The sequence below is a fragment of the Pituophis catenifer genome, unplaced genomic scaffold (genome assembly GCF_029215685.1).
Source record: "Pituophis catenifer annectens isolate HBS135680 unplaced genomic scaffold, rPitCat1.0.hap2 SCAF_2, whole genome shotgun sequence".
Taxonomy (NCBI): Eukaryota; Metazoa; Chordata; class Lepidosauria; order Squamata; family Colubridae; genus Pituophis; species Pituophis catenifer.
In genome coordinates, this window is record NW_027256882.1 from 51811460 (window position 1) to 51835616 (window position 24157).

General features: G+C 38.9%; 1 protein-coding gene across 1 annotated transcript in view; it reads right to left on the bottom strand.

The window, feature by feature from the left end:
* The window catches only part of MAGI1 (membrane associated guanylate kinase, WW and PDZ domain containing 1), a 120910-nt gene that overhangs the window by 80248 nt on the left and 16505 nt on the right, over positions 1–24157 (bottom strand). Inside the window, exons 5-9 of the mRNA XM_070936851.1 lie at positions 17392–17449; positions 15555–15664; positions 12184–12276; positions 6850–7035; positions 3675–4295 (exon numbers count right to left, since the gene is read on the bottom strand). Of these exons, the coding sequence (XP_070792952.1) occupies positions 3675–4295; positions 6850–7035; positions 12184–12276; positions 15555–15664; positions 17392–17449 (1068 nt within the window). The remainder of the gene's footprint in view (positions 1–3674; positions 4296–6849; positions 7036–12183; positions 12277–15554; positions 15665–17391; positions 17450–24157) is intronic.

The window sequence follows — 24157 nt, forward strand, 5'->3', positions numbered from 1 at the left end:
ATCCCATGCTTGTTAAGGAGATCACACACTTTTTAACTGAATCTGGCTTCCCCCATTGACTTTGCTTGCCAGAAGCTGGCTGCGAAAGTCACGAATGAGGATTGCATGATCTAGGGCAGTAATGGCTAACCTTTTTGCCATCACATACCAGGAGGGGGGGAGTCATGTGCGTGTGTGCCCACACCCATAATTCTATGTGCCCTGACCCCACGTGCATGACCCCCCCACTCCCCCCGCTCCTGGCACGCAATGGCCCAGTAGGCCCATTTTTTTTCCTCATCTGGCTCCAGGACCTCTCTAGGAGTCTGGAGAGGGCGAAAACGGCCTTCCCCACCCAACCCCGGAGGTCCTCTGGAGGCCAAAAACAGCCCATTTCCCTACTTCTGTTGGGCCCAGAAGACCCGAAAATCAGCTGGCGGAGCTGAGCTCGCGTGCCCACTGATATGGCTACGCACGCCACCTGTGGCACGCGTGCCATAGGTTCGCCATCATGGCTCTAGGGACCCTGCAACTGTCATAAATACATGTCCGTTGCCCAGCACCTGAAGTTTGATCATGTGACTGTGGAGACGTTGCAACAGACAGATGTATGAAGCCTGGTTGTAAGTTCGAACAGGCATTAACCAAGTGGTCACATGTCGAGGACTACCTGAATAGCACTGATTCGGACAGCATGGAAACATCATGATGCTTTAAATCAGGGGTTCCCCAACCCCCAGTCTGTGGACTGACACTGGTCCACGGCATTCCAGAAATCGGGCTATGCAAACGAGCAAAGTCCACGGGATGCAAGTAGCATGCAAAACACGCCCCCTCCAGTCAGCGGAAAAACCTCTCTCCACGGAACCGGCCCCTGGTGCCCAAAAAGTTGGGGGCCACTGCTCTAAATCATACATTGGATACTCTTTTCCCCTATCCAAGGCTAAGATGTCTGTCTGTCCTTACACTAATAACAACAACAAGCAAAAAGGCAACTTTAGCCACTCATGTCTGTCATAATGGAAGTTTTCCATTTTTGGAGCTGGAACTATCAAATTAGGGATTTTCATCCCTTGTAATTTTTTAAAAAAATTACTCTCAGAAATAATATAGAAAACTACAATGGGACAGCTCAGTACCACTGGATTTTAAAGCTGGCAGCTGCAACATCTCTTCCAAAGTCTAGGGTAAAATTCTTACTATGCAACTGAATACTAAACCACTCAAGCTATTCAAGAACAACAATAAGAGATTCAATGGTGTTTAAGTAGAATGTGATAACCTTTAGCATAATCTATGACACTGAAATGAGAAATCCCACTATGCAGATGGAAACAATGAAATGCATAGTTACACATACCCAAATAGTGAAAATCAGAGATAAAGAAAGGATCAGCATTTCCAATGATCTGCTTGTTATTGTGGCGCTGCAGATAAGAGAAGGTGATGGAGAGATGTCCTAAAGAGAGATGAAGTCAATTTTAAGAGCTTTGGGTGATTACACATACCAAGGCCTTGATGAATTGTCAATACAATGAATAGAAACTGATAAGTTTTTATTACAAAGTCACTAGAACAGAAGGTGACTAACACCCTGGGGGTGGTTTTCAGTCTAAAGGCTACACTTTCTGCTCCACCTGGAGGCTTAGGAGGAAGGAGCAGAAATATTATGTGATAATTGCCAATTAGCACTGGCTAAATTTTATCTGATTTTTGTCTCTTAGCCTCTCCAAATGGAAAAATTGATCCAACATCTGGAGGGTTCGGAGGTTTTAAAGGATGAAATAAGTGCAGTTAGATTCTGCAAGGTTTAAGACACCATTTGATCCATTAGTCTCTCATCCAAGAAATGCTTCTGAAATATCAGCCCTACCTAGGCTGAGGTTGGGGACTCCACCCACAACTATGCTACTAGATGTAGAAGATGGCCAGGCTGAGGCCGAAGGAGGGGTCAAATGCGTCATCAGTCATGAATCCTTCCATACCCACAAGAGATCTAAGTCCAGCCCATCTTGGATTCCTTTCTATTCTTAACTCCTGCTAATTTCTCTTGACCATTAATGGTTCAGATTTTTATATAGAGCTTAAGTTTACAATAAATCTTTATACACATTTGAACTGCTGGGTTTCCGGATTTCCCTGGAGGTTGACACTAAATGACTATGTGCCCATCCCACAGTGAAAATACCCACCTTTGCTAAATTAACTACAACCGGTATGAGGATATGCACATTCTTTCCAAGGCCACATTGTACAGATTAGGCACTGTGGTAACTATAGGTATTCTCGTGCTCGTGAATCGTCCTCTGATAACCCATCAGTCAATATGCACATCATAAGTTATCCAAAATTGACTTTAGATTGCATATTGGTCCCTTCGCCTTCTTGAATACCATAGTACAAATATTCTAGTAGTTTCAAGCTAGAGAAGAGGCAAGCCCACTCTTTTTTGCCTTCAGATGAATAAATAATTTATAGTGGCCACATCCATGCTAGCAGCCATTTCCCAACTCAACACCTCCCTGAATGTTATCTTATGTGAAGATCTCTCAATCACATAAATATCCAATTAAATCCACAGGCCCAAAATATTGTCTGTTTTTAATTCTAAATAGCTTGGGATGTACTCTGTGAAAAAAGATAGATGGATTCCAAGGATGAATGATTCTCTCTTTATACATTAAAGCAATAGAGAACATGGAGAAACAAAGATGTATTTAAGTACCAAGAATTAAGTGAAATTTCTGTAGTTATAGGAAGGTGAGCATAAGAACTGTAGCAAATCCCTTCTTATGATTCTGTAATAAAATGGTCAACTGAAATGTACTAAAAAATTAGACAGAAATGAGACACATTATGAATCAGCTGACTTTAACAAGTTCAAAGTTTCCATGAAAGATTGATATTTTAACTTTTCAATAAGCAAACTTCCAACTAATCATATTCAGGTGAAGAAAGTTTAAATGCCAACTATGCCTGTAATATAGCCATCAATTTCTAAATAAAGGTAGTCCATGACTTATGACCAAAATTGAGCCCAACATTTTTGTTGTTAAGTGAGACATTTGTTGAATTTTGCCCCATTTTGCAACCTTTCTTGCCACAGTTGTTAAATTAGTAACCTGGTTGTTAAGTGAATCTGGCCTCCTGATCAATTTTACTTGTCAGAAGTTTGCAAAAGCCCAGAACATGTCAGGTGTCATAAATATGAACCAGTTCCCAAGCATCCGAATTTTGATCAGATGAACATGGCAACTGGTCGTAAGCATGAAAAAAAGGTCCTAAGTTACTTGTTTCAGTACTGTTATAACTTTGAACGGTCACTAAATTAAATGTTGTAAGTTGAGGACTGCTTGTAGTGTTTATAGCTGAAAAAAATCAACGTCATGGGCAAACTTTCTAATGCTTTTATGTTTGCTGCCTTGAGTTATTTGCAAAAATAATAAAGCTGGATGATGGCAGATACAAATAAATAAATAAACATAGGCAAATACCAGGGCTAACTCAAAATAAGATCATGCAGTATTTTGTTATGTTTTCACAATGCTGTTTAAAAAATTTTAAATTAAAAGCCAGCAGCTATAGTTTTTTTTAGCCAATTTAAACTACAGTAGTTATGTGTATTTAGACACCAATGTTTTAAGTAGAGTACTTTGGTATTAAGTTAAAAAAAAACAACAACATTTGGGACCTACCTCCTCGTTGTACCAGCAATGTCACCTCACTTCCTTTAGGACATTCAATCAGCATATCCACAACTTGGTTGTGAGTTAGATTCTGCACATTCTTCTTGTTGACTTCAACTATAAGGTCCCCTTCTTTTAGGCCTCGGCACCTTGGGCTATCAACAATTTGCTTCACTCTCTGTCCCCCACCCCCAGGACTGTCTGCTATAGTGAAGCCAAAGCCCATTGGCCCTTTAATTATGTGTACAGTTATGAGTTCAGGTTGCGTTGCTATAGAAGAAGCCAAGGAGACGGTGTCATTGGGGTAGCCGTGGGATCCATTGGAAGAAACCTCAGCGGGACTGCTAGGTCTCTGCTCTTTCATCCCATTGACTTTGCCTGTTTTGCTACCATGGCTTGATGGAGAGTCGTAGCTTTCCTGCCCGTTTACAATGATTGGTTCTTTATCCAAAATGGCCACAGATGTCACCAGGCTTGTGTTGGGATCATCTGGGTCAAAAGGCAGAGGATAGCCTCGGCACAGTTCCAGGTCTACGCTGGCACCGATAGGAATTGACTGGAAGATTTTGACCACTTGAGCGTGGGTGTGGCCCAGGACGCATGTGTCATTCACGCTGACAATAACATCTCCTACAGAACAGATGGTTGAAACGCTGTTAGTTTATACATACAAACTTCTTGTTTCATTCAGTGCATGGCAAAAGGAAGGAGGTGGAAGAGGAACAAAAACTACTAGTAGTTTTATCAAATATATATTACTTTCTCTCTCTCTTTCTCTCTCTATATATATATTTAAATGCATTGTTCAAGGAAATGTATCCAGGGAGTTCATTTATCTTGGCATCGAATAACTCAAAATGCTATGTAACAGAGACAAAGAGTGATTTTAGCTTATCAATTATTAAAAATTATTTTAACAATTTTTCTTTTTGTGAAACTAAAACTTATATAGCCGTTTTTCACCACAACAAATTCAGAGATTATGAGAAAAGGAGGCAATGAATCCAGAATATTCAATATATTAAAACTATTATACTTACATTATATTATATTAATATTTAATATAATATTTTAATGTTCAGAAGTTACCTTATATAACTAAGCACATGAGTTCCTGGGATCAAATACTGGATTTGGATACTGTGTTTAATGCTGTGGGCGATAGAATTCAATGTTTTGTGTGCGCATTTCTATTCACAGAATTTTGGGGATATTTGTCGTAACTTCCAAATTCACTAAATGAGTGATTGTAAGTCAAGAACTACCTGCAGTTTTCTTAGATCTAAAATTCCCCAGGAATTACGTGGGAACAATAATAGCATGCCACATAAACTGGGAGAAACACTGTTACAATAGTAAGTATATTCCAACATGAAAATCATCAAATATTCCTGTAGTAATATAAATTTTGTTCTTGAATCAGAATAAACTAATTTACTGATAAATACTTTTAAAAAAAGCAGAATCGTTTTGATGACTGGAAAAGACTGCACTGGTTTCAGCAGTTGGCTTCACTTTTAACCAACAATAACGATGAGGGAATTCTTGCTTTTAGTTCTTTTGAGGGTGGATTTGATTTAAATCAAGTCGATTTAAATCACAATTTAAATCACGATTTAAATCACTACTAAAAAAGGCTTGATTTAAATCAACTTGATTTAAATCATAATTTTTAAAGAGCAACTGCCTTCTCTGTCCCACAGCGGCTCCTCCTCTGACCCGCTGTTGACTCACCCACAGTCCCATTCACTTTAATGGGATGGCTGGTGAGGGACGTGGCAGGCAGGAGGTGAGTGGATGGCCGCTAACAGGCGCTGCCATGATGGATCTGAAATGACAGGTGCTCTTTAAATGCAAGGACTCATTCTTGCTGGTAGTTAGAATCTATAATATTATTATTTGCAAACAAAATGAAGGTTTCCTATTTAGCTTGCAGAGCTTGGATTCATTGAATGAGTTTACCAAAAAATGTAAATATTGCAGAATATATAGCCTCATGCTACATAACTAAGCTCCATTAACTAAATTATTAATGTATCTTAAATAGAAAACTATCTTTAGATTTTTACTCCAAAAGCATTTTATTAAAATAATTTGATAAAAATCAATACAATCCGATTTAAATAAAAAAAATCCAATTTAAATTTTTTAAAAATCCAATTTTTTAATATATTTTTTTAAAAAATCATCAATTTTTATCTATCCTGTTTTTTTTAAAAACATCTCAAAAATAATTTTTAACAGATTGGGTTACAATTCAGTTCACTTGGGAAGAAATATTTTGATGTTTTTATTTTTGAAAAAGAAATTGCTTTCATAAAAGTCTTCTGCCTATATAAAATGAGATTTTAAGCAGATATGGGATTATCCTTCAGTGTCCTGGAAATTTACTCTTTGTATTTTTAAGCTCTAATATGTTTTGTCCCTTCAAAAGGTTTGCTAAGTGCAGCATTGTGTGCATTCAATTATGACTCACACAGTGAAGGACTTTGTTTTGAATTCTATCCATAAAAATGGCAGAACATTTCAGCTTTGACATAGCGCATGTTTCAAAGTACACTCAAGTCCTTTAGATTTAATTCTCTGCTATTAAGAAATTCTGAAGATTGTAATATTTTGCTTCTACACTGTAATGGCTTTATGCCTGCATGATTTGACAGTATGACCTGTTTATAGTGCTATATATATAGACACATTACATAGAGGCCCTATCACCTGCTTAACATTCTTTCCTTTTTGGAGAAACGCCCCCCCCCTCCCCACAAAGCTGGCTTTGTGCCTAGAGTGGAACTAGAATTCCCAGGCTCCTGGTTTCTAACCTACTGCCTTAACCACTATACCAAACTGGCTCTGTCGCTGCTCTTTATTTCATCTAGTTTCCACCAATGGTTAACTATCAATGGGTTGACATGAAATTCCATAGGAGGCAAGGCAATCACGATTTTTAAAACAAGGCACCTAGAACAACTGGCAAAATGCACTGTAAACAGTGTGGAACGAAACTGTGGAATGGAACGTCTAGTTTTTAATTCCAAAAATTGTGTTATTTCCCTTCTTTTGCTTTGAGACAAAAATTAAGGCAAATTAACCTAATTGAACTGCAGGAAACTACGCTATTTTTCCGTGGCTATTCTCCCATTAGAGCAAAGAAACCAGGAGTTTCCTCTCATGCCTGACAGGCTACCTGTTTCCATTTTGCCATCCAGTGCTGCAGGCCCATCAAGCACCAAACTCTTTATCTGGAGAAATTCATCTGGTTCGTCTCCGCCGACCACAGTGAAACCAAAGCCTCTGCTGCTTTTCCTCAGTTTGGTGTGGATGAACTTCCCTTTCAGTTCAGATGGGTTCCGGGTGAAAAATGGTTTCCCTGCTGTGAAAATTTCAAAAGTTTATAAATCAGGAAAAATAAATGCACTAAGTCCTCTTCCATAGTCTTCTCTTCTCTAACTTCTGGGAGCAGCGCAATAAACTAACTCCCCGCCACTTCAGCACTGATGAAGTTAGCTAGTTTGGTAATTAAATGTCTGCAAGAAAACAGCCAAGCTCAGTGAACACCAAAGACTCCTTACTTCAACCCTGAGCTACAAATATTCTCTTCTATCAATGAATTAACCCTCAGAAGGACTAAATGTTAGAATTTGAGCTTTTCTCTTCTGAGAAGTTCTTCACACACCCAAACTTTGAAGAACATAAGGGGTAGCAAATGGGAAAATCTATAGTGTGAAACTCAAGACAAACCCATGTGGCTCTACTAAATAATTCTGAAGTGGCAGCAGATTTGAGACCCAGAAAATATTGCTTATTCCAGGTTTTAGATGAAACAAATTCCAGTCAGAAAGTCAAATCTGATGTGCACTTTTCATTTTCTTAATTCACAGCATCATTTACTATTTATGATTTACTTTACCATTTACTTCTCAATTTTCTCACTATCTTGCTTTTCTTACTTTAGCTGGTACTGTACCTATACAGGCCTACTCACCCTTTAATTTTTCCAGGCCTCCTTCCCACCCTTCCCTCAGCCACCAAGACTGCTACTATTCCAACAGGACTTATTCCAATGGCCTGTCAGCTGATCTTCCCTGCACCTTGCCTTCCCCCAATAATGGTATGTGGGAATGACCTTGGGAGACATTAGATAGAACTGCAATCGAGATAACAATATGATCAATAAACATTGAGAGAGGGAGGAAGAATAGAGACAGTAGACTTCAGAAAGGTCTGTCCCTGGTTTTCAGAGGAGTAGAAGTGAGGGACAGGAGAGATATTTTCTGACTTGCAAGAGTCTGTTAATGTAATCTTCCAATAAAGATCGGATTAGTGTTTGTTGTCATGCTTCTTGCCCGGACTAATATCAATCTGTAACAGCCACTATGAAGGGCAGAAGACCAGTAGCAATAGCACTTAAGAGTTATATACCGCCTCACAGTGCTTTACAGCCCTCTCTAAGCAGTTTACAGAGTTGCCCCCAACAATCTGGGTCCTCATTTTACTGATCTCGGAAGGATGGAAGGCTGAGTCAACCTTGAGCCTGGTGAGATTTGAACTGCCAAATTGCGGTCAGCAGAAGTAGCTTGCAGTACTGCATTCTAACCACTGCACCACAGAAGCTCTCTAGTAGGCAGCATCCATGAACACCAATTAGCAGCCAGAAGACATTATGAAAACTCCTTAATCTCACAACAAATGGACAGACTCAACCATAGTTTTAAGTGAAAAAGTGTAAGCATCCTAGAGCAAGCAAAATCTTCAAACACTAGGGAATTCCTGGAAGACTGACATTCAGAACAATCAGCCAGAGACATATTGGGGGGGGGGGACTAGTTTGCCTTTTGTTTTTTAATTCCTCACCTCTTCCACCATTAAAAAAAAAAGATATTCAAAATACACAGTAAAAAAGTAAGAAGGAAACACATCCTTTCCAGCAACCAATACCCAGATAAGCATGGATTAATACTAGACAAACTATCAAGGAGAAAACAATACTCTAATCAAGGAACTACCAAAGAAAGAATCACACTGGCAGATCAAGCTACCAAATATAAACATGAACCCTGCACTCACTCACACAGATATTTTCTAATCAGATCATGAAAGATCTGCAACAACCAAACAACCAAGCTCTGAGAATACCAGGGACTCTACAGTTCAACCCCTTTCTTCTCTTTCTTTCTTTCTTTCTTTCTTTCTTTCTTTCTTTCTTTCTTTCTTTCTTTCTTTCTTTCTTTCTTTCTTTCTTTCCTCTCTCTCTCTCCCTTCCCACCTATCTACTTATCTACATTCTCTTATATTGAAACATTAGAGGAGTCTTGATTGGCAATGTGATGTGTATTTCTTTATGCAATTAATCTCAAATTGTTGGAAAATCAAGCAATTTGCAGCACATGTTTAATAGACTACAGTATATGATACAATGAGAAGCACGGATGTTATATAATACATAAATGGTGAAAAATTAGAGCAAGTAGATGAGTTTGTGTATCTTGTTAGAAGGGTTAATAAAACATGGGAAAATGGATAATAAGTGTTTAAATTTTCAAATGCTGGTAGAAAGGTAGCGAGCAGAACATGGTCTGTGCAAAGAATGTTTGTGGAAAAAAGTAAAAAATGGCTGTGCGTAAGAGTGAACTGCTACCCAATATATTTTATGGAAGTGATAGTTAGACCTGTGTGGAGAAATAGAAAAATAAGTTGAATGCAATAAGAATTAAAACTATTGATTGATTTGACTTGATTTGGTCTGATTTATTTGTATGGGTCTCCATCTCACCTAAGTGACTCTAAAGAGCTAGAGTATGGACCAGTACAATAAAGCCAAGGAGGCTCCAAATAGGAGCTATATCGGTGTGCACTGGACACAGTAGTGTTCTTTAGCACAAAAGAGACAAGTTTAGATTGTTTTGTCCCATGGAGTAGAATTGAAAGAGATTGAAACTGAAAACCTATGAAGGAGGAATAAATAAAAGGAGATGGAGAGTAAGATTGAGAATGTTATAGTTGGATGGAGTTGATGAGATCTTCAAAAAGTAAGAAGTGAGGAGTTAAAGAACAGAAAGCATCTACAAGTGATGTATAAATGGGGCAAAAACAAAGTTTGTTTGCAAGGCTGCAATGGTAGGAATGGAATTGCTATGAACTAGATTTAGTTATGTTTCCGTTTCCTTTCTCTTTTATCATATACCTTTAATTTCTTATTATTTCTTACTTCTTGGTTATGCTCTATAGAGTGCTGTTGACCCTGAAAGGTATGTATGTATATACATATGACCATTTGCTGATTTACATAATATCAATTAAAATAAATTTTTAATAATTTTTAATAAAGGAGGTGTATTGAGTGTCAACTTTGCATCATTTTTGTATGTATTAATTCCTTGTTGTATTTCTGGTGCACCGCCATTGGGAATTAAAGCCCCAGTTTTTATCAGCTGAAATCGAAAGGGCAGGTACGCGTTAACTAGTCCTATGAATGTCTCACACACGCTGAGACTATGATTCAGCCTCTGACAAAACGGTGGCTGCATTTGAGAGTAGTAAGCTTTCTCCAGGTTTCTGTTGGACTAAAGCTCTTCAAAATAGTTGCAAAGCTTTTGAAATTATATATTCTGGCTTTTCTAATTAATGGGCAATTATATATGGTGCATTAAATAAGTTTTAGAGGAACAACAATTAAAAGGCAGAATTTTCCGCTTGAATGGACTACCTTCTTTTTGATTGGCTACTACAGCAGAAAATCTCTCCAAATGAATATATTTTCATAATTCCAAAGGAACTCAGGAGGAGTTCTATGGCCTGTTTTAAATTATTCAATCACAAGTATGATTGAAATGAAACAAATAATAAAGTGTAGCAGGTCTTGATTTGTATATACGTGCATATTAATTCAACAGGGACAAAAAAAAAAATCTTAAATTGTTTATTCCCAAATATTCTAAGCCAGAACATCTTCAATACTTTCTTCTTATGTCAATGCTAAATAATCCAAAACAGAATAATGTACTTCTTCAAAAGATAAATCTGTTCACAAAAATTAAACCAGATTAATGATGTATTTAGCCTCTGATTGCATCTAGGAAGACTTTAAGTAGGGGGCGTGGTAATGCCCATAGCTACTCCCCAGATATAGTCTCTTGTCACCCGGCATCTGAATTCCCACTCTTTAGTCGTCATCACTTCTTGTTGCATGTTATTCATAACATACTGTATATACAATATTACAGTGAGCTTCCATAGTGCTGATACATCTGGTTTGTATCAAGCTGCAGATGCCCAATATTCTCTAATTCTCGCTTTCCTGTTGTAGTTTGGCACCCCCAAACATGTTGAAAAGGGTAGACTCTTAAGTGCCACTTTTCATGAGCACAGAATATTTCAGTAGAAAAGAGGGAATATAAAGTTTCCTGCTTTAATGACTTCCAAACCTTAAATTCGAGCATTTCCTTGCTACTCTGAACACCTCAAAGGATGAACAGATAAGAATGTAATGTTATGGAAAATAATATTATTCTCAGAGTAAAGGGCAACATCAGATTTTTCACTCCCCCCCCCCCCCGCTGCCCGTATTATTACAGTATTCTGAATATCTGCCTGAAATTTGGTAAGAATTTAGATACCCTGTTTGGTTTAATTTAGACACATTGGAAGGGGGAGATTAGATGTGGCGATTGTGTATAATCTTATCAATTATGTTATACAACTACCCTGTTTCCCCCAAAATAAGACATCCCCTGATAATAAGCCCAATCAGGCTTTTGAGCCCATGGCAATAAGGCCAAGCACTTATTTCAGGGTTCAAAAAAATATAAGACAGGGTCTTATTTTCGGGGAAACACAGTATGGTATTTTCTATTCCTGTTATTCTACGCTTTAACTTATCAGAAAGTTACTTCCTAGGATGAATAGTAGGAATTAATAATACTGAATTAATAAGCACTATAGGTAGTCCTCGACTTGCAACCATGATTGAGCCCAAAATTTCTGTTGTTAAGTGAGACAACTGATAAGAGAGGTTTCCCTCTATTGTACGACCTTTCTTGTCATAGTTATTAAGTGAATCACTGCAGTTGCTAAATTAGTAACATGGTTGTTAAGTAAATCTGGCTTCCCCATTGACTTTGCTTATCAGGTGGTCACAAAAGGTGATGGTCACATGATCCCAGGACATGTGCCAAACATTTGAAGTTTGATCATAGGACCATAGGGTTGCTGTGACATTTGTAAATGTGAAAAACAATCATAAGTCACTTTCTTCAGTGTTGTTGTAACTTCGAGCGGTCAATAAATGAACTGTTGTAAGTAAAGGACTACCTGTATATTCTTATTTGGAGATGGTGATCGTGTTTGTGATAACCCCAAAAGCATCTAAACCGATGAAAGCCACTGAGGACAGCAAACAATTTTGGAGGGAGGTGTAAAATTGGGATGAATGTTCTTGAAAGCCCTAAGATCTGTTTTGGATCAATAATGCTCTTCTCTGACACTTAAAAAAACAACTTTCATTACACTTATAGCAATTTACCTTGTACTGGAACATCTCTAACTGCCTCCTGGTTAGTGGGAACATGGTTTGGAAGAGAAGGAGGAGCAAGGGGGGGATTGTCTTCGGTCCATTCTTAAAAAAAGAGAAGAAAAGAAAACAGAGTTTTTAACTGTTTTAACCATTAAAATACATTCTACAATCCAAAGGGCATTTACACGTAGCAGACTAGAATATTCATACCACATTTGTTTTTTGAAGTGTATCATCTGGAACAGGAAGTGCTATTGGAATATTATATATAGCAGTGTCCACCCCCACCCCTCAACCCTGATTTGGGCATCAGGGACCAGTTCCGTGGAGAAAGTTTTTTCCACGGACCGGAGGGGGCGTGGCGTGATTTCATGTGCTGCATGCATCCTGTGGATGGGGCTTCATTTGTTTGTGTGGCCTGGTTTTTTGCATGCTGCAGACCGGTGCCACTCCATGGACCCGGTTAGGGGGGGGGGGAACCCCTGATATATAGGCTCCAACCCCCAAAGAACCACTCTGGTTTTGTACATTGTTAATGCAAGCTCCTTGTGTCTCTAGACACAGTCCCCTTCCCTTGACTTCCCTCAGAAGACTTGTCACAACAGATTTTATGGGCGTCCCTCGAAGTCTTCTCAGGAACAAATGTAGCAAACAGTAATCAACTAATTGCCTATGCTGACCAAGCATAGACAACACCATTAAACAGGGGTCTCCAACCTTGGCAACCTTAAGCCTGGCTGATTTTAACTCCCAGAATTCCCCAGCCAGTAAAGCTGGCTGGGGAATTCTGGGAGTTGAAGTCCACCAGGCTTAAAGTTGCCAAGTTTGGAGACCCCTGCCATTAACCAAGGAAAAGCTGGAAGCCTGAGGGGGAGACCAACCAGTGGATGGAACATATCGGCCACTATGAGCTACATCATTACCTATCACTACAGGCATAGACATGATCTTAGAATATATATGTTATTTAGATTGCCACCCTTACATTCATTTATTCTTACTATCAGAAAATCGACGGAAAAAAATGATTAATGGAAGAAAGTACTGAGATATAACAGATATGATTTATCCATTAAACCAATTTGTCCCCCAGAAATTATTTGGAGTAATTGTTTTCTGGTGCCTCTTTCCCGTATCAGAAAATAAATAAAAGTCCTATATTTTTATATCTCACAACAGAGAGAACCTGAAATTTTGCTTTCAAATTGTGAGAAGCAATAGCAGAGGCAGCATCTAAGCTGGACTGATGGAGAAAAAAAGAGAAAAACCTGTGGATATCCAAACTACTATTTTAGTACCTTTCTTAAGAAATACTTGGTTCGTTCATGATGCACCACCTACAGATTATTGTCTTGGTTTTGACAATAATAATAGATTTTGATTCTTTACCTTTCCCCATTAATATCTGTCCATCTTTCATGGACCACTAGAGATCACCTGCTGAGTATTTCTTTCTATTCTTCTATCTCCCTCCTGATAGGAGAGACCCAAAAGGAAGCATTCAGGAGCAGCTAATTCTAAAGAACATATTTAGAAATAGAATAACAGAGTTGGAAGGGACCTTGGAGGTCTTTTAGTCCAACCCCCTGCCCAGGCAGGAAACCCTACACCACTTCAGACAAATGGTTATCCAACATCTTCTTAAAAATTTCCAGTGTTGGAGCATTCACTTCTGCAGGCAAGTTGTTCCACTTATTAATGGTTTTAACTGTCAGGAAATTTTTGCTCCTCATTCTCATGGCTTCTAGAAACAAGTGATATATGGCTTTTCTTTTGTACATGAATTGTTTTTATGGAGGAATTACCAGGTATCTGGAGGGAGGGAGTCAAGCAAGGGCTGCGCTTAGACTCATTATGCTGCTGTAAATGGCATAAGCATGAGTTCCCCCAGAATCCATGAAGCCTTATCTGGTCATTCCCAGGGGAAGCTAGAAATTTAGTGATAAACAATGAAGCTTTCAAAAGTGGTTTTAGTTGCTTGTGCCTGACAGTTCCAGACAGTACTTTTACATTTTGATCATTTTTAGCTTTGTATTTTTAGCTTTTTTCTCCCCTTATTTAATGCTGCATTCTGTAAGGTATCTAGAGTTGAGCTGGTTTTAGGCAGTCAGATAAGAATATTAATTAATTTATTTTATTTAGCGTATGGCAAATACATGGACTTATAGTGGTTCAAATGTCCAGTCCACCCAGCCATCCAAGGACAGGGTGGTCTATGTTGAAAAAAATCAGACATTGGGCCGGTGTAAGCTCTTGATGGACATTCGGACATAATGTGATGGATATTTTGTCAGTCACACTGAGGGGTAGAGACAAGACCCCATTTAAACAATGTGTCCTGGCAGACACCATGTTGGGTATGGATCCTGTTCAGAGTTGACCAATGCTGGCGAGGAAGGTCAAAACCTGGCACCTTTTGTGCAGGGTCATCTATGTAACTGCTTGTATCTGGGCGTTCAGCAGCCCATTTGGCTTTCCACTGTGTGTTGATGTTAAAGTTGTTAGACAGCTGTTGAGCGAGTGACCGAGAGGGCTTCCTGGATTTAAGCCTGCCAATTGATAGATGAGGAAGATCAGCGTGCACAGGAAGAAGTGGGTTTCTCAAAGTTTTGTTGTGCTCCTTCACTAAGGCTTCCTGCCTTCGTAGGGCTGGTGGTGCAATGTGGCTCAAGATGGGGAGCCAGCAAGTAGGACTTAGATTTTATGCAACCGCTTATGATCCTCATTGTATCAATGAGGATCATAAGAATATTAAAATACATATGCGCACAAACAAATAACGCTACCTTGTTGTTATAATGAATCACTCTAGTTTGGGATGATATCGGTTTGCTTTGGAACAATTTTAATATAGTTTTATGACACTTTGTGCATAGAGAATGCACTTTATTAGCTTCAAGCTGCGCTCAAAAGGTTTTGCAACCTTATCTTTTTGTCTTTCATAAGTGTGCATGTGTATGTGTGCATGTGCATGTGCGTGTGCGATTACAAGAACTGAACATGGCATTTTGTGTACCAAACATGTAGAATACCATCAGGGTATCCATTTCTTCCATGAAGGGTGCTTTAGATATGTCTCAAGCATGCATATTTCAAATTCAAGTTTGAATGGTCAAATCACAACAGCATAGGATTCTCCATAGAGACTCCCCATAGAGTCCCAAAGAGACTTTTCATAATGGCCGCATAACAGTTTGGGTGAGCAGATTATTTGTCTTAAATATTCCAGTTAAATAACCTCACGTTCCCTGTGTCTTCATGCAGGAAGGAAGCCAGGCCTGTCCAGACATTTATCAAAAATATGAAACTTTAGAGAAGTGTGTATGTCTGGCATTTGGCCAATTTTTCAACCCTGGTCATTCTATGCAGGAGGTGCCAACCTTCAGATGGTTGTGCTGGAGGCTGTGCTGGTGGGGGCTGCTGTTCAAGCTGCTTTTTCCTTTTTGCTTCCAGAACTGGATTCTCATATTGTGTTTTCCTGTTGATGTGGCTAAAAAAAGAAAAAAAAAACAAAACAAAACCACAGCCATTAATAAGGAAACTCTTAGTGCAAAGTGCAAAAGTGATAGGGAGACTTAAGTTGTTGTTGTTGTTTTTAAAAAAAACAACTTAAAAAAAGTTATTTTTTATTTTATAAAAAAATATATTAAGAATATTTTTTATTCTTAAAAAGTTGTTTTTTAACAACTTTAAAAAAAAAACAGGGCAAACATTACATGTAAAATCTGCAGGAGCAATGTTCCTTTACTTTGTGACAAATGCTGATCTATGAATTGCAACAACTTATCTGACAGAGCAACTTTTGAATATTCTAAAAAAATACCAACTCAGATAGGTTTGGCTTGGTGAAGTTTCAAATAATTAGCTTCTCTAAAATATCTGATCAGAGGTGGGTTTCAGCAGGTTCTGACCGGTTCTGGAGGGTAGTGGAAATTTTGAGTAGTTCGGAGAACCGGTAAATACCACCTCTGACTAGCCCCGCCCCCATCTATTCTCTGCCTCCCGAGTCCCAGCTGATCGGGAGGAAATGGGGATTTTGCAGTAACCTTCCCCTGCCACGCCCACCAAGCCACGCCCACATAACTGGTAGTAAAAATTTTTGAAACCCACCACTGCACGTGACCAATGGATTCTACAAGCTGTGGTTCCCCATATATTTGGAGAGCATCTTAGTTAATCTCTGACATAATATATAAATGTAAAAGAAACAGCCATTTGGATGGGCTCAGTTCCTTGTCCAAATTGTGGTCCAGAAAATAGTGGTGGGATCTCCCTAACCTAACCCTAACCCTTCCCCCTTAATAAATACTAATTAGTCAATTATTTTCGCCTGGTATTTTCTATAAATTAAATTTCATATTTTAATAACTATCAAATTTTGTCCATAGTACAGAGAAAGTATAATCTAAAACAAATGGAACAAATTATTAAACGTTATTGTTATGGAGGTGGGGGACTTTGAAAATTCTCCTTTTACTTTTATTCATAATTGCTTTAAGTCACCGTTATAAATAGGAACATACTTATATTTAAATGTGCATTTTTATCAAGTTAGCAATATGGCTAAAGCTGAATACAGATTATTAAAAAGAATGAGGTTATTGCCACCCGGATTAAGCTCATTTAAAAATGATGATAACAGTATGGAAGCTTTGATTTACTCTTTAATTCTGAACAGCTAAACACATGCAGAATTCCATGTGACTAATATTGATTTTGTACATTTAAAATTAGGGGTTTTTTATTCTCCATTATTAAAAGTAATGATTGATACAATAGGAATTTGTTTGGGTAGAATGCATTTTCTGCAAAGCATCTTTTTTAACTAAATATGAAGCTCCAGGCAATATTCCTTAGCTTTGCCATATTTTATTTCTAGAGTACAGCTTAGTCAGAATGTTTCATTTCAACTTCGTATTTAGGAACCCTCATATTTTTTCTTTTGCAGGCTGAAACTCTGATTTTTCAACAAAAGATCACTAGGGGGAGCTCAAGAGCAATATATCACAAATCTTTCTGCCTCACTCTTGGAATCTGTCCTATGGGATACAAGTGTATGCCGTTAACAAAATACAGCACTAGAATAAACAAAGGGAAACACAATCAAGACTGCTAATTTGTTTGAATGGCAAATGTGAACTTAAGGTGAATTTCCATAGAGTTGAACACCATTCTGTGGCATGTGTTCCTACAAAGTAATCTGTACAAAAGACTTACTCTACATAGTAGACACCATATACAGGATCTTCAATCTTTTCCCAACCAGCAGGTAGTTCTAGAACCAAACAGATAAGAAACTTTTCTTTAAGCATATTAATTTTGCACATAGAAAAATTCTGCACACACCCCTATTTTCCATAAAGTTGCAATGTTCCTTATTTAAAACATAAAAATGCACAAATGCAATGACAAACTTTTTTTTCCCCAGGAAGAAAATGATTCCATTTAAGACATACCCACTTATTCTTAATTTTTGACTTAATCAAGCATTCAGAAAATGGAATTAACATTTATGGATCCCTGGGTCTTATTTTGCTATTTAAGAGTAAAGAGCATGCAATTCTTATTCAGAAAGATAGCAAAATTGTAGTAGTGCAAAGGATGCAGATTAAGAATAACTTTCATGATCCAGGAGTTTTAGTGTAACCTTTGGAAACTATAAGAAACATGTTACCAGTTACACTGAGGTTTCTGATACTGCTATGGAAATTATGTTTGGACACTTAAACATGACAGTGTTGTCCAAAAAGACAAACCAAAAATAAAGAGCACATTAAAAGTAAATTCAGAATTAACAAATAATGATTTGGTGACTCATTGAAGAGGACAAATGACTCCCAAAAGTCTTTGGTGTGTTTCTCCCAAAACTCTTCTAATAGTTGAACTCAACTTGTAATTTTTTTAATGTAGGAGGAGGAGAACATTATAGAATCTTCAGCAATGAATTACATTACATTTAATGCACGGTGAAATGCTACCGGTTCGCACTGGTTCAGGAGAACCGGTAGTGATAAAAACTAATGGTTCGGGAGAACCAGTAGCCAAAAAATTCTACCGGTTCGGGCAAACTGGTAGTAAAAAAAAAAAAAAAGCTACCGGTTCGTCTGAACTGGTATTTCTAACAATCAGCTGTGCCGCATGATTTAAATAGCTAGAAACCAGGAAATCCTGCTTTCTAGTGAATCTAAATTGCGCGGCACAGCTGTTTCCGCCCCTCGCTGTTCTACTTACCTTCCCAAGTCTCCTTTTTCCGTGCGAAGCCCGCGTTTGGTGTGTATTGCATATGCACGCACATTAGGCATGCACTTGCATGCACGCACAGCAAGCATTTGGCACGCACCGCACATGTGTGGGCAGTGAACCGATGGCAAACTGGGGAAGATTTCACCACTGATTTAATGTAATAAAATTTACATGAAATCACATCAAATTCTGGAGTGCTTGGACTACAAATCCCAGGATTCTCAGCCATGATGACCCAAAATATCTGGAAGCCACCTGGTCGAAGAAGGCTCCAGGATCTAGCTGATGAGGTCTGACTTGTAGCAAATGCCTGTTAGCTATCAAGGCATTTCATATTTCTATCACAACTGAAATGACTTAGAATCCCAGAGCTGACAGCACAAATGTCTGTGCATAAACCATCATTTTATCATGTTACAAAACTTGTCACTGAATCATTATCCTTTAATCACACCATAAAGTAATCTTCACTCTTAAAACAACTGCAGGGGGAAAAGAGCGCAGCAATAAGAGGAGGAGGATTGCTGAGGGAAAGTAAAAAGCTCCTTGCCTGAAGATTTGCTAACTGAACGTGTAAATACTTCTATAAACATATGTTAGTCTACAGAGAGAAAGTGTGGGAGTATGTCTCAGAATGCACCTTTTTAATTCAGCTCTTTTTGTTTTCTTGATTAATGAAAAATTCACCATAAATCCCGCTGAAGAATACTATTTGAATGTTGCATTGTCCACAGGTGTTGCAGCTGCTCTCACCTGTGCTCTGCCTATAAAGATTTCAAATTAGGGGTAAATGCATTGACAGTGCTTGTGCTACAAAAGAATGTGTGTGTATGTGAATGAGAGAGAGAAAGGGAAGAAAGGATTGAGGGAGGCAGGCAAAATGAAAAAATAAATGGCTTCATATCCACATCTTACTTAAAATTACCAGAGAGTATCTATACTGTACTGTAAGGATTTACATTTCTCTAATCTAACACTAATAAGAAAGAAACCCCAGAAACATTCTAGGCCCATATTACATGAGAATGCATAAAGAGGATTACATGAGGAATTCTTGCCTTTCAAACAAATCTATCTCTATTTCTATCTCTCTCTCCATCTCTATCATCTCTCTCTCTCTTCATCTACTTATCTATCTATCTACACACAGACACACATAACATAACAGGACATGACATGCAAGGGAAATTGAACTAGACTCTTAAGTATGCTGGTTCTCAATGACCAGATGGGTAACTGAGCAGCAATCAATTGCCATGTTGGAATTTTGATATTTATTTATTTATTATTTATTAGTTTGATTTATATGTCGCCCTTCTCCGGAGACTCAGGGTGGTTTACAATGCTTTTAAGCAATAGCTTTCATACTTTTGTATATACCTGCTTAGTACGGCTTTTGGCTCCCCATTAAGCGGTGTTCTATTTTATACAAAGTCAGCTTATTGCCCCCACAAAACGGGTCCTCATTTTATCTACCTCGGAAGGATGGAAGGCTGAGTCAACCTTGAGCCTGGTGAGAATTGAACTCGCAGTAATTGCAGGCAGCTGGCAGCTAAATACTACTTTAACAGTAGTTTAGTCCACTGCATCACCAGGCTCCTGGTGTTATATGCTATAATACAAGGAAAAACTATGCCTTTCTTTCCCTCTGAACTAAAACTATCAGCATAAAGCTTAGAAAAAGCTCCCAAAAAGGAGATAGTTTATTAGCTGTGTAGTGGTGCATGTCGGGAGAACTGGAAGGCAAATAACAAAAACTAAAGTTTTGCCACTGCATGTCAAACTATGTTCTTTTTTTTTTTACGTAGTTCAGGATGACAGATGAGGGTGTAGCCGGTAGCCCATCGTGTTGCTCATTTCTTCATTTTGGCAAATCATTGTAGTTTGCAGGTGCACTTTTGACATTTAGTGTGTGAAATGGAGGGGGCGGGAATGTATCCTAACTTACTCAACCTCAGGATAAGTATTCAAAGATGATCAGAGATCATATTTTTTTAATTCATCACACAGTAGTTAACAGCGCAATCCTGGGTGCAACCAAAGAGAGGGAATAAAGTAGCGGACTTCAGGTAAGTACTATGGTATGTTAAGATAAAACCTTGCTGTTTATAGAATCAGACATTCACACATAAATCTCTGTGTTTTTCAATGTGCTAGCTGCAGGCTCCAACTAATGTGCCATACGGACACAAACAGTTCCAGACTGAAAAGGAATTAATCCCTTATAAACACACATGGGCTAATTACTCAAAGTTTATATTGCAAACCCAGAACTGGCTACAAATCAAGGAAAAATATTAAACAAGTTTTGCTCCACATGTTCCTTGTTTGCAAATAAAAAACAGGTTTCCTCCAATTTATCCCACCCACACGTTTTTCATGGCATCTATCTGAAAAGTTTTTGGATTTCCTGAGATGTGAAAAAAGGAAATGTGGGGCTAATTGGCAATAGGTGTGATGAGAAAATATTTGGCCTTTTCTCAAGTCCTACACAAATGTGGATTCTCTGAGGATAAGAGTCTTACATAAGCTAATGAAACAAATTAACTTGGGATAAAATTTGCATAATGCACTTTGGTCATTCTCCAGCCCAAAATCCCTATCAATAGGATATTTTTAAATATGGGTGCCCTGGTTAGATCCAGCCTACACTGGAAGCCATTTTTTTTTCTGTCATGTTTTGCTTCCCATAAGAATCTTTGATCCACTTCTATTTAACTTTTTGAAAAGTTATGTCAGAAACAGGAATCCCGTCCCCCTCACTTTATATAGAATTTATTTCCAATATTCCACTTGGCTGTAAAGAATAAAAAGATCTTGTGTGGCCCTGCAAACTGTGCAATAGGTTCCATTAATTAATTAGGAAGTGAGGATGGAGAGTGGAAGAAGATATTTTCCCATCTGCTATGACCACACACAAAAGCCAGTTTAGGGTGGTAATTTAAGGCAGCAGATTATAAACTCGGGGACGGTGAATTTTCTTCCTGCCTCAGGCACAAAGCCAGTGGGGTGACTTTGGACCACTCTCTCTCAGTCCCAGGAAGAAAGCAGTGGCAAACCACTTCCAAGAACTTGCCAAGAAAACTGTAGGGACATGTCTAGACAGTTCACTAGGAGTCAAGACAGACTTGAAAGCACAACAACAAGAGACCACACACATTTTTTTCAAAATAATAATAATAAAATACAATCAACATTAAGTAACTTCCCATTCCCCTTGACCTTACATTCTTTGCAGAATATTTCTGTATTCCACGCTTAAGGCAGAAATCTAAACAGATAATAATGTTTGTCTATTGAAGGAAGTGTCCACCTGGCTCTTGGTGTTCAGCTTATAAAGGTAAATTGCTTGATAAAGTGCTTTAAGAATAGGAAAACTAATTATAAGAGCCAAATTCTCTAAAAGAATTATCAAGTAGATCATCCAAAGTGACCAGATGCTCCTGGAGGCTTACCTAACCCAAACCCAATTCTGCCAAGTAGATCCCAGCTCTTATTCCATTCCTTTTATTTCTGGTTTTGTATGTGGTGCTATTTTTATAATACCTCAGGGTTCAACATCCTCCAGAGGAACTGTAAGAGTTACTTCAATAAATGAAAGTTGAAGGTCCTACAGCTGCCCAACCATTAAAACCAAGTGCAGCAGATCAAAGCTCTATGCCTGTGATGGCGAACCTATGGCACGGGTGCCACAGGTGGCAAGTGGAACCATATCTGAGGGCACACGAGTTCAATTCCAGCACACATGTGCCCGCTGGCCAGCTGATTTTCGGGCCTTCCGGGCCCACCGGAAGTTGAGAAATGAGAAACAGAAATGGGATGTTTCCGGCCTCCGGAGGGCCTCCTGGGGGTGTTGAGGAAGGCTGTTTTTGCCCTCCCCAGGCTCCTAGAAAGCCTCTGGAATCTGGGGAGAGTGAAAAATGGGCCCACTGTGCCATCACGTGCCAAAAATGGGGGGAGCGCAGGAGGAGCATGCGCACGTGCGCAGGAGGGTGGGGCACGGGTGAGAATTGAATTATGGGTGTGGGCACGCACGCGCACGATCCCCCCGCTCTCCCCCTGCTTTTGGCATGCGACGGCAAAAAGGTTAGCCATCACTGCTCTATGCAATGCATATTCTCTGGTTTTGCACAATGCAGCTGCTATTGATAATTTGCTTAAAATGTATTTTTTTAAAAAATATACAACTATTTAAATTTTAACTAAACAAAATATATGAATAAAGGAGAAGGGTGAGGGAGAATCTTCACATAGCTATGATGGTGCAGTGGTTAGAGTGCAGTACTGCAAGCTACTTCTGCTGATCACTGACTGCCAGCAGTTTGCAGTTCGAGTCTCATGGGCTCAAGGTTGACTCAGCCTTTCATCCTTCCGAGGTGGGTAAAATGAGGACCCAGATTGTTGGGGGCAATTATGCTGACTCTGTAAACCGCTTAGAGAGGGCTGTAAAAACACTGTGAAGCGGTATATAAGTCTAAGTGCTATTGCTATTGCTAGCTGCAAATCTGCTGAAGTCTAAGACTTTCAAGTCATATGTCATCCAGTCAAGATCAGGTCTTGCAAGTTTCCTGGCCATAGCATGGCTATGAAATCATGATACTGGGTTTTAATTAGAAATCTTGGGTTGTTGTTGTTTATTGGAAGCTTCTGCATAAAAGCTAATACTAGGTACTCTGGAAACTGACCACCTTGGTTATTGGTTAACCACCTGCTGTGGTTACTAAAGAGTTCCTGGCAGCATGTAAGGGATTGGGGCATCATCTTGCTTGGTATGTATAGCAATAGAACTTAGACTTATATACCGCTTCACAGTGCTTTACAGCCTTCTCTAAGCAGTTTACAGAATCAGCATATTGCCCCCAACAATCTGGGTCCTCATTTTACCCAACTCAGAAGGATGGAAGGCTGAGTCAACCTTGAGCCTGGTGAGATTCGATCTGCCAAACTGCTGGCAGCCAGCAGTCAGCAGAAGTAGCCTGCAGTACTGCACTCTAACAACTACATCACCGTGGCTCTTTATGCTTTTTAAATTATGTTTTTATAACTGCTTGTGCTAATAACAAAGCCTAAAGCCCCTTTATTTATTGGTGTGCTCATTGTCTCTGGATCCAAAAGAGCTGATCACTGCCATGACACTTGGCAAAACATATAGAGTGGTACTTCGGTACTTGACTGCTTGAAAACTCATCAAATTTGGTACTTGACACATTTTGACACGAGAATGTTGTCCTGATACTCGTATGTTTGGTACCTGACGCACTGCGATAGGAAAAGGGGGATGGCTGCATAAAATGGATAGGATGTCAGCCATGCTGGGAAGTCACTGCAAAAAGAAGATGGGGATGGCCGCAGAGGGCAGACAGGAAGTCCCCCATGCTGGGAAGATTACTGACATAGGAAAAGGGAAAAATTGGAAGTCCTTCCCTCCTGAAACAAAGGGTCATGTGGCAAGTCAATGGTTTGTTTGGCACTCATCATTTTTAGTACTTGCTGTGCCTCCTAGAACCACTTAATGACAAGTACCGAGGTACCACTGTAGCATAAAAGCCTTCAATCATGTGTAATTGTGAGAAAGAGAGCGCTATGACCAGAATGGAAATAGGTACATTAGCAGGGATGTCACTATTTTTATACTTTGGAAGGCAAGCTAGCAAACATAATTTTCTTTTGTGGCTAATTTGCTAAACTTTTTCCTTATTTTTCCCAGAAGGACTGGAAACACATAGTTTAATCAGCTCAT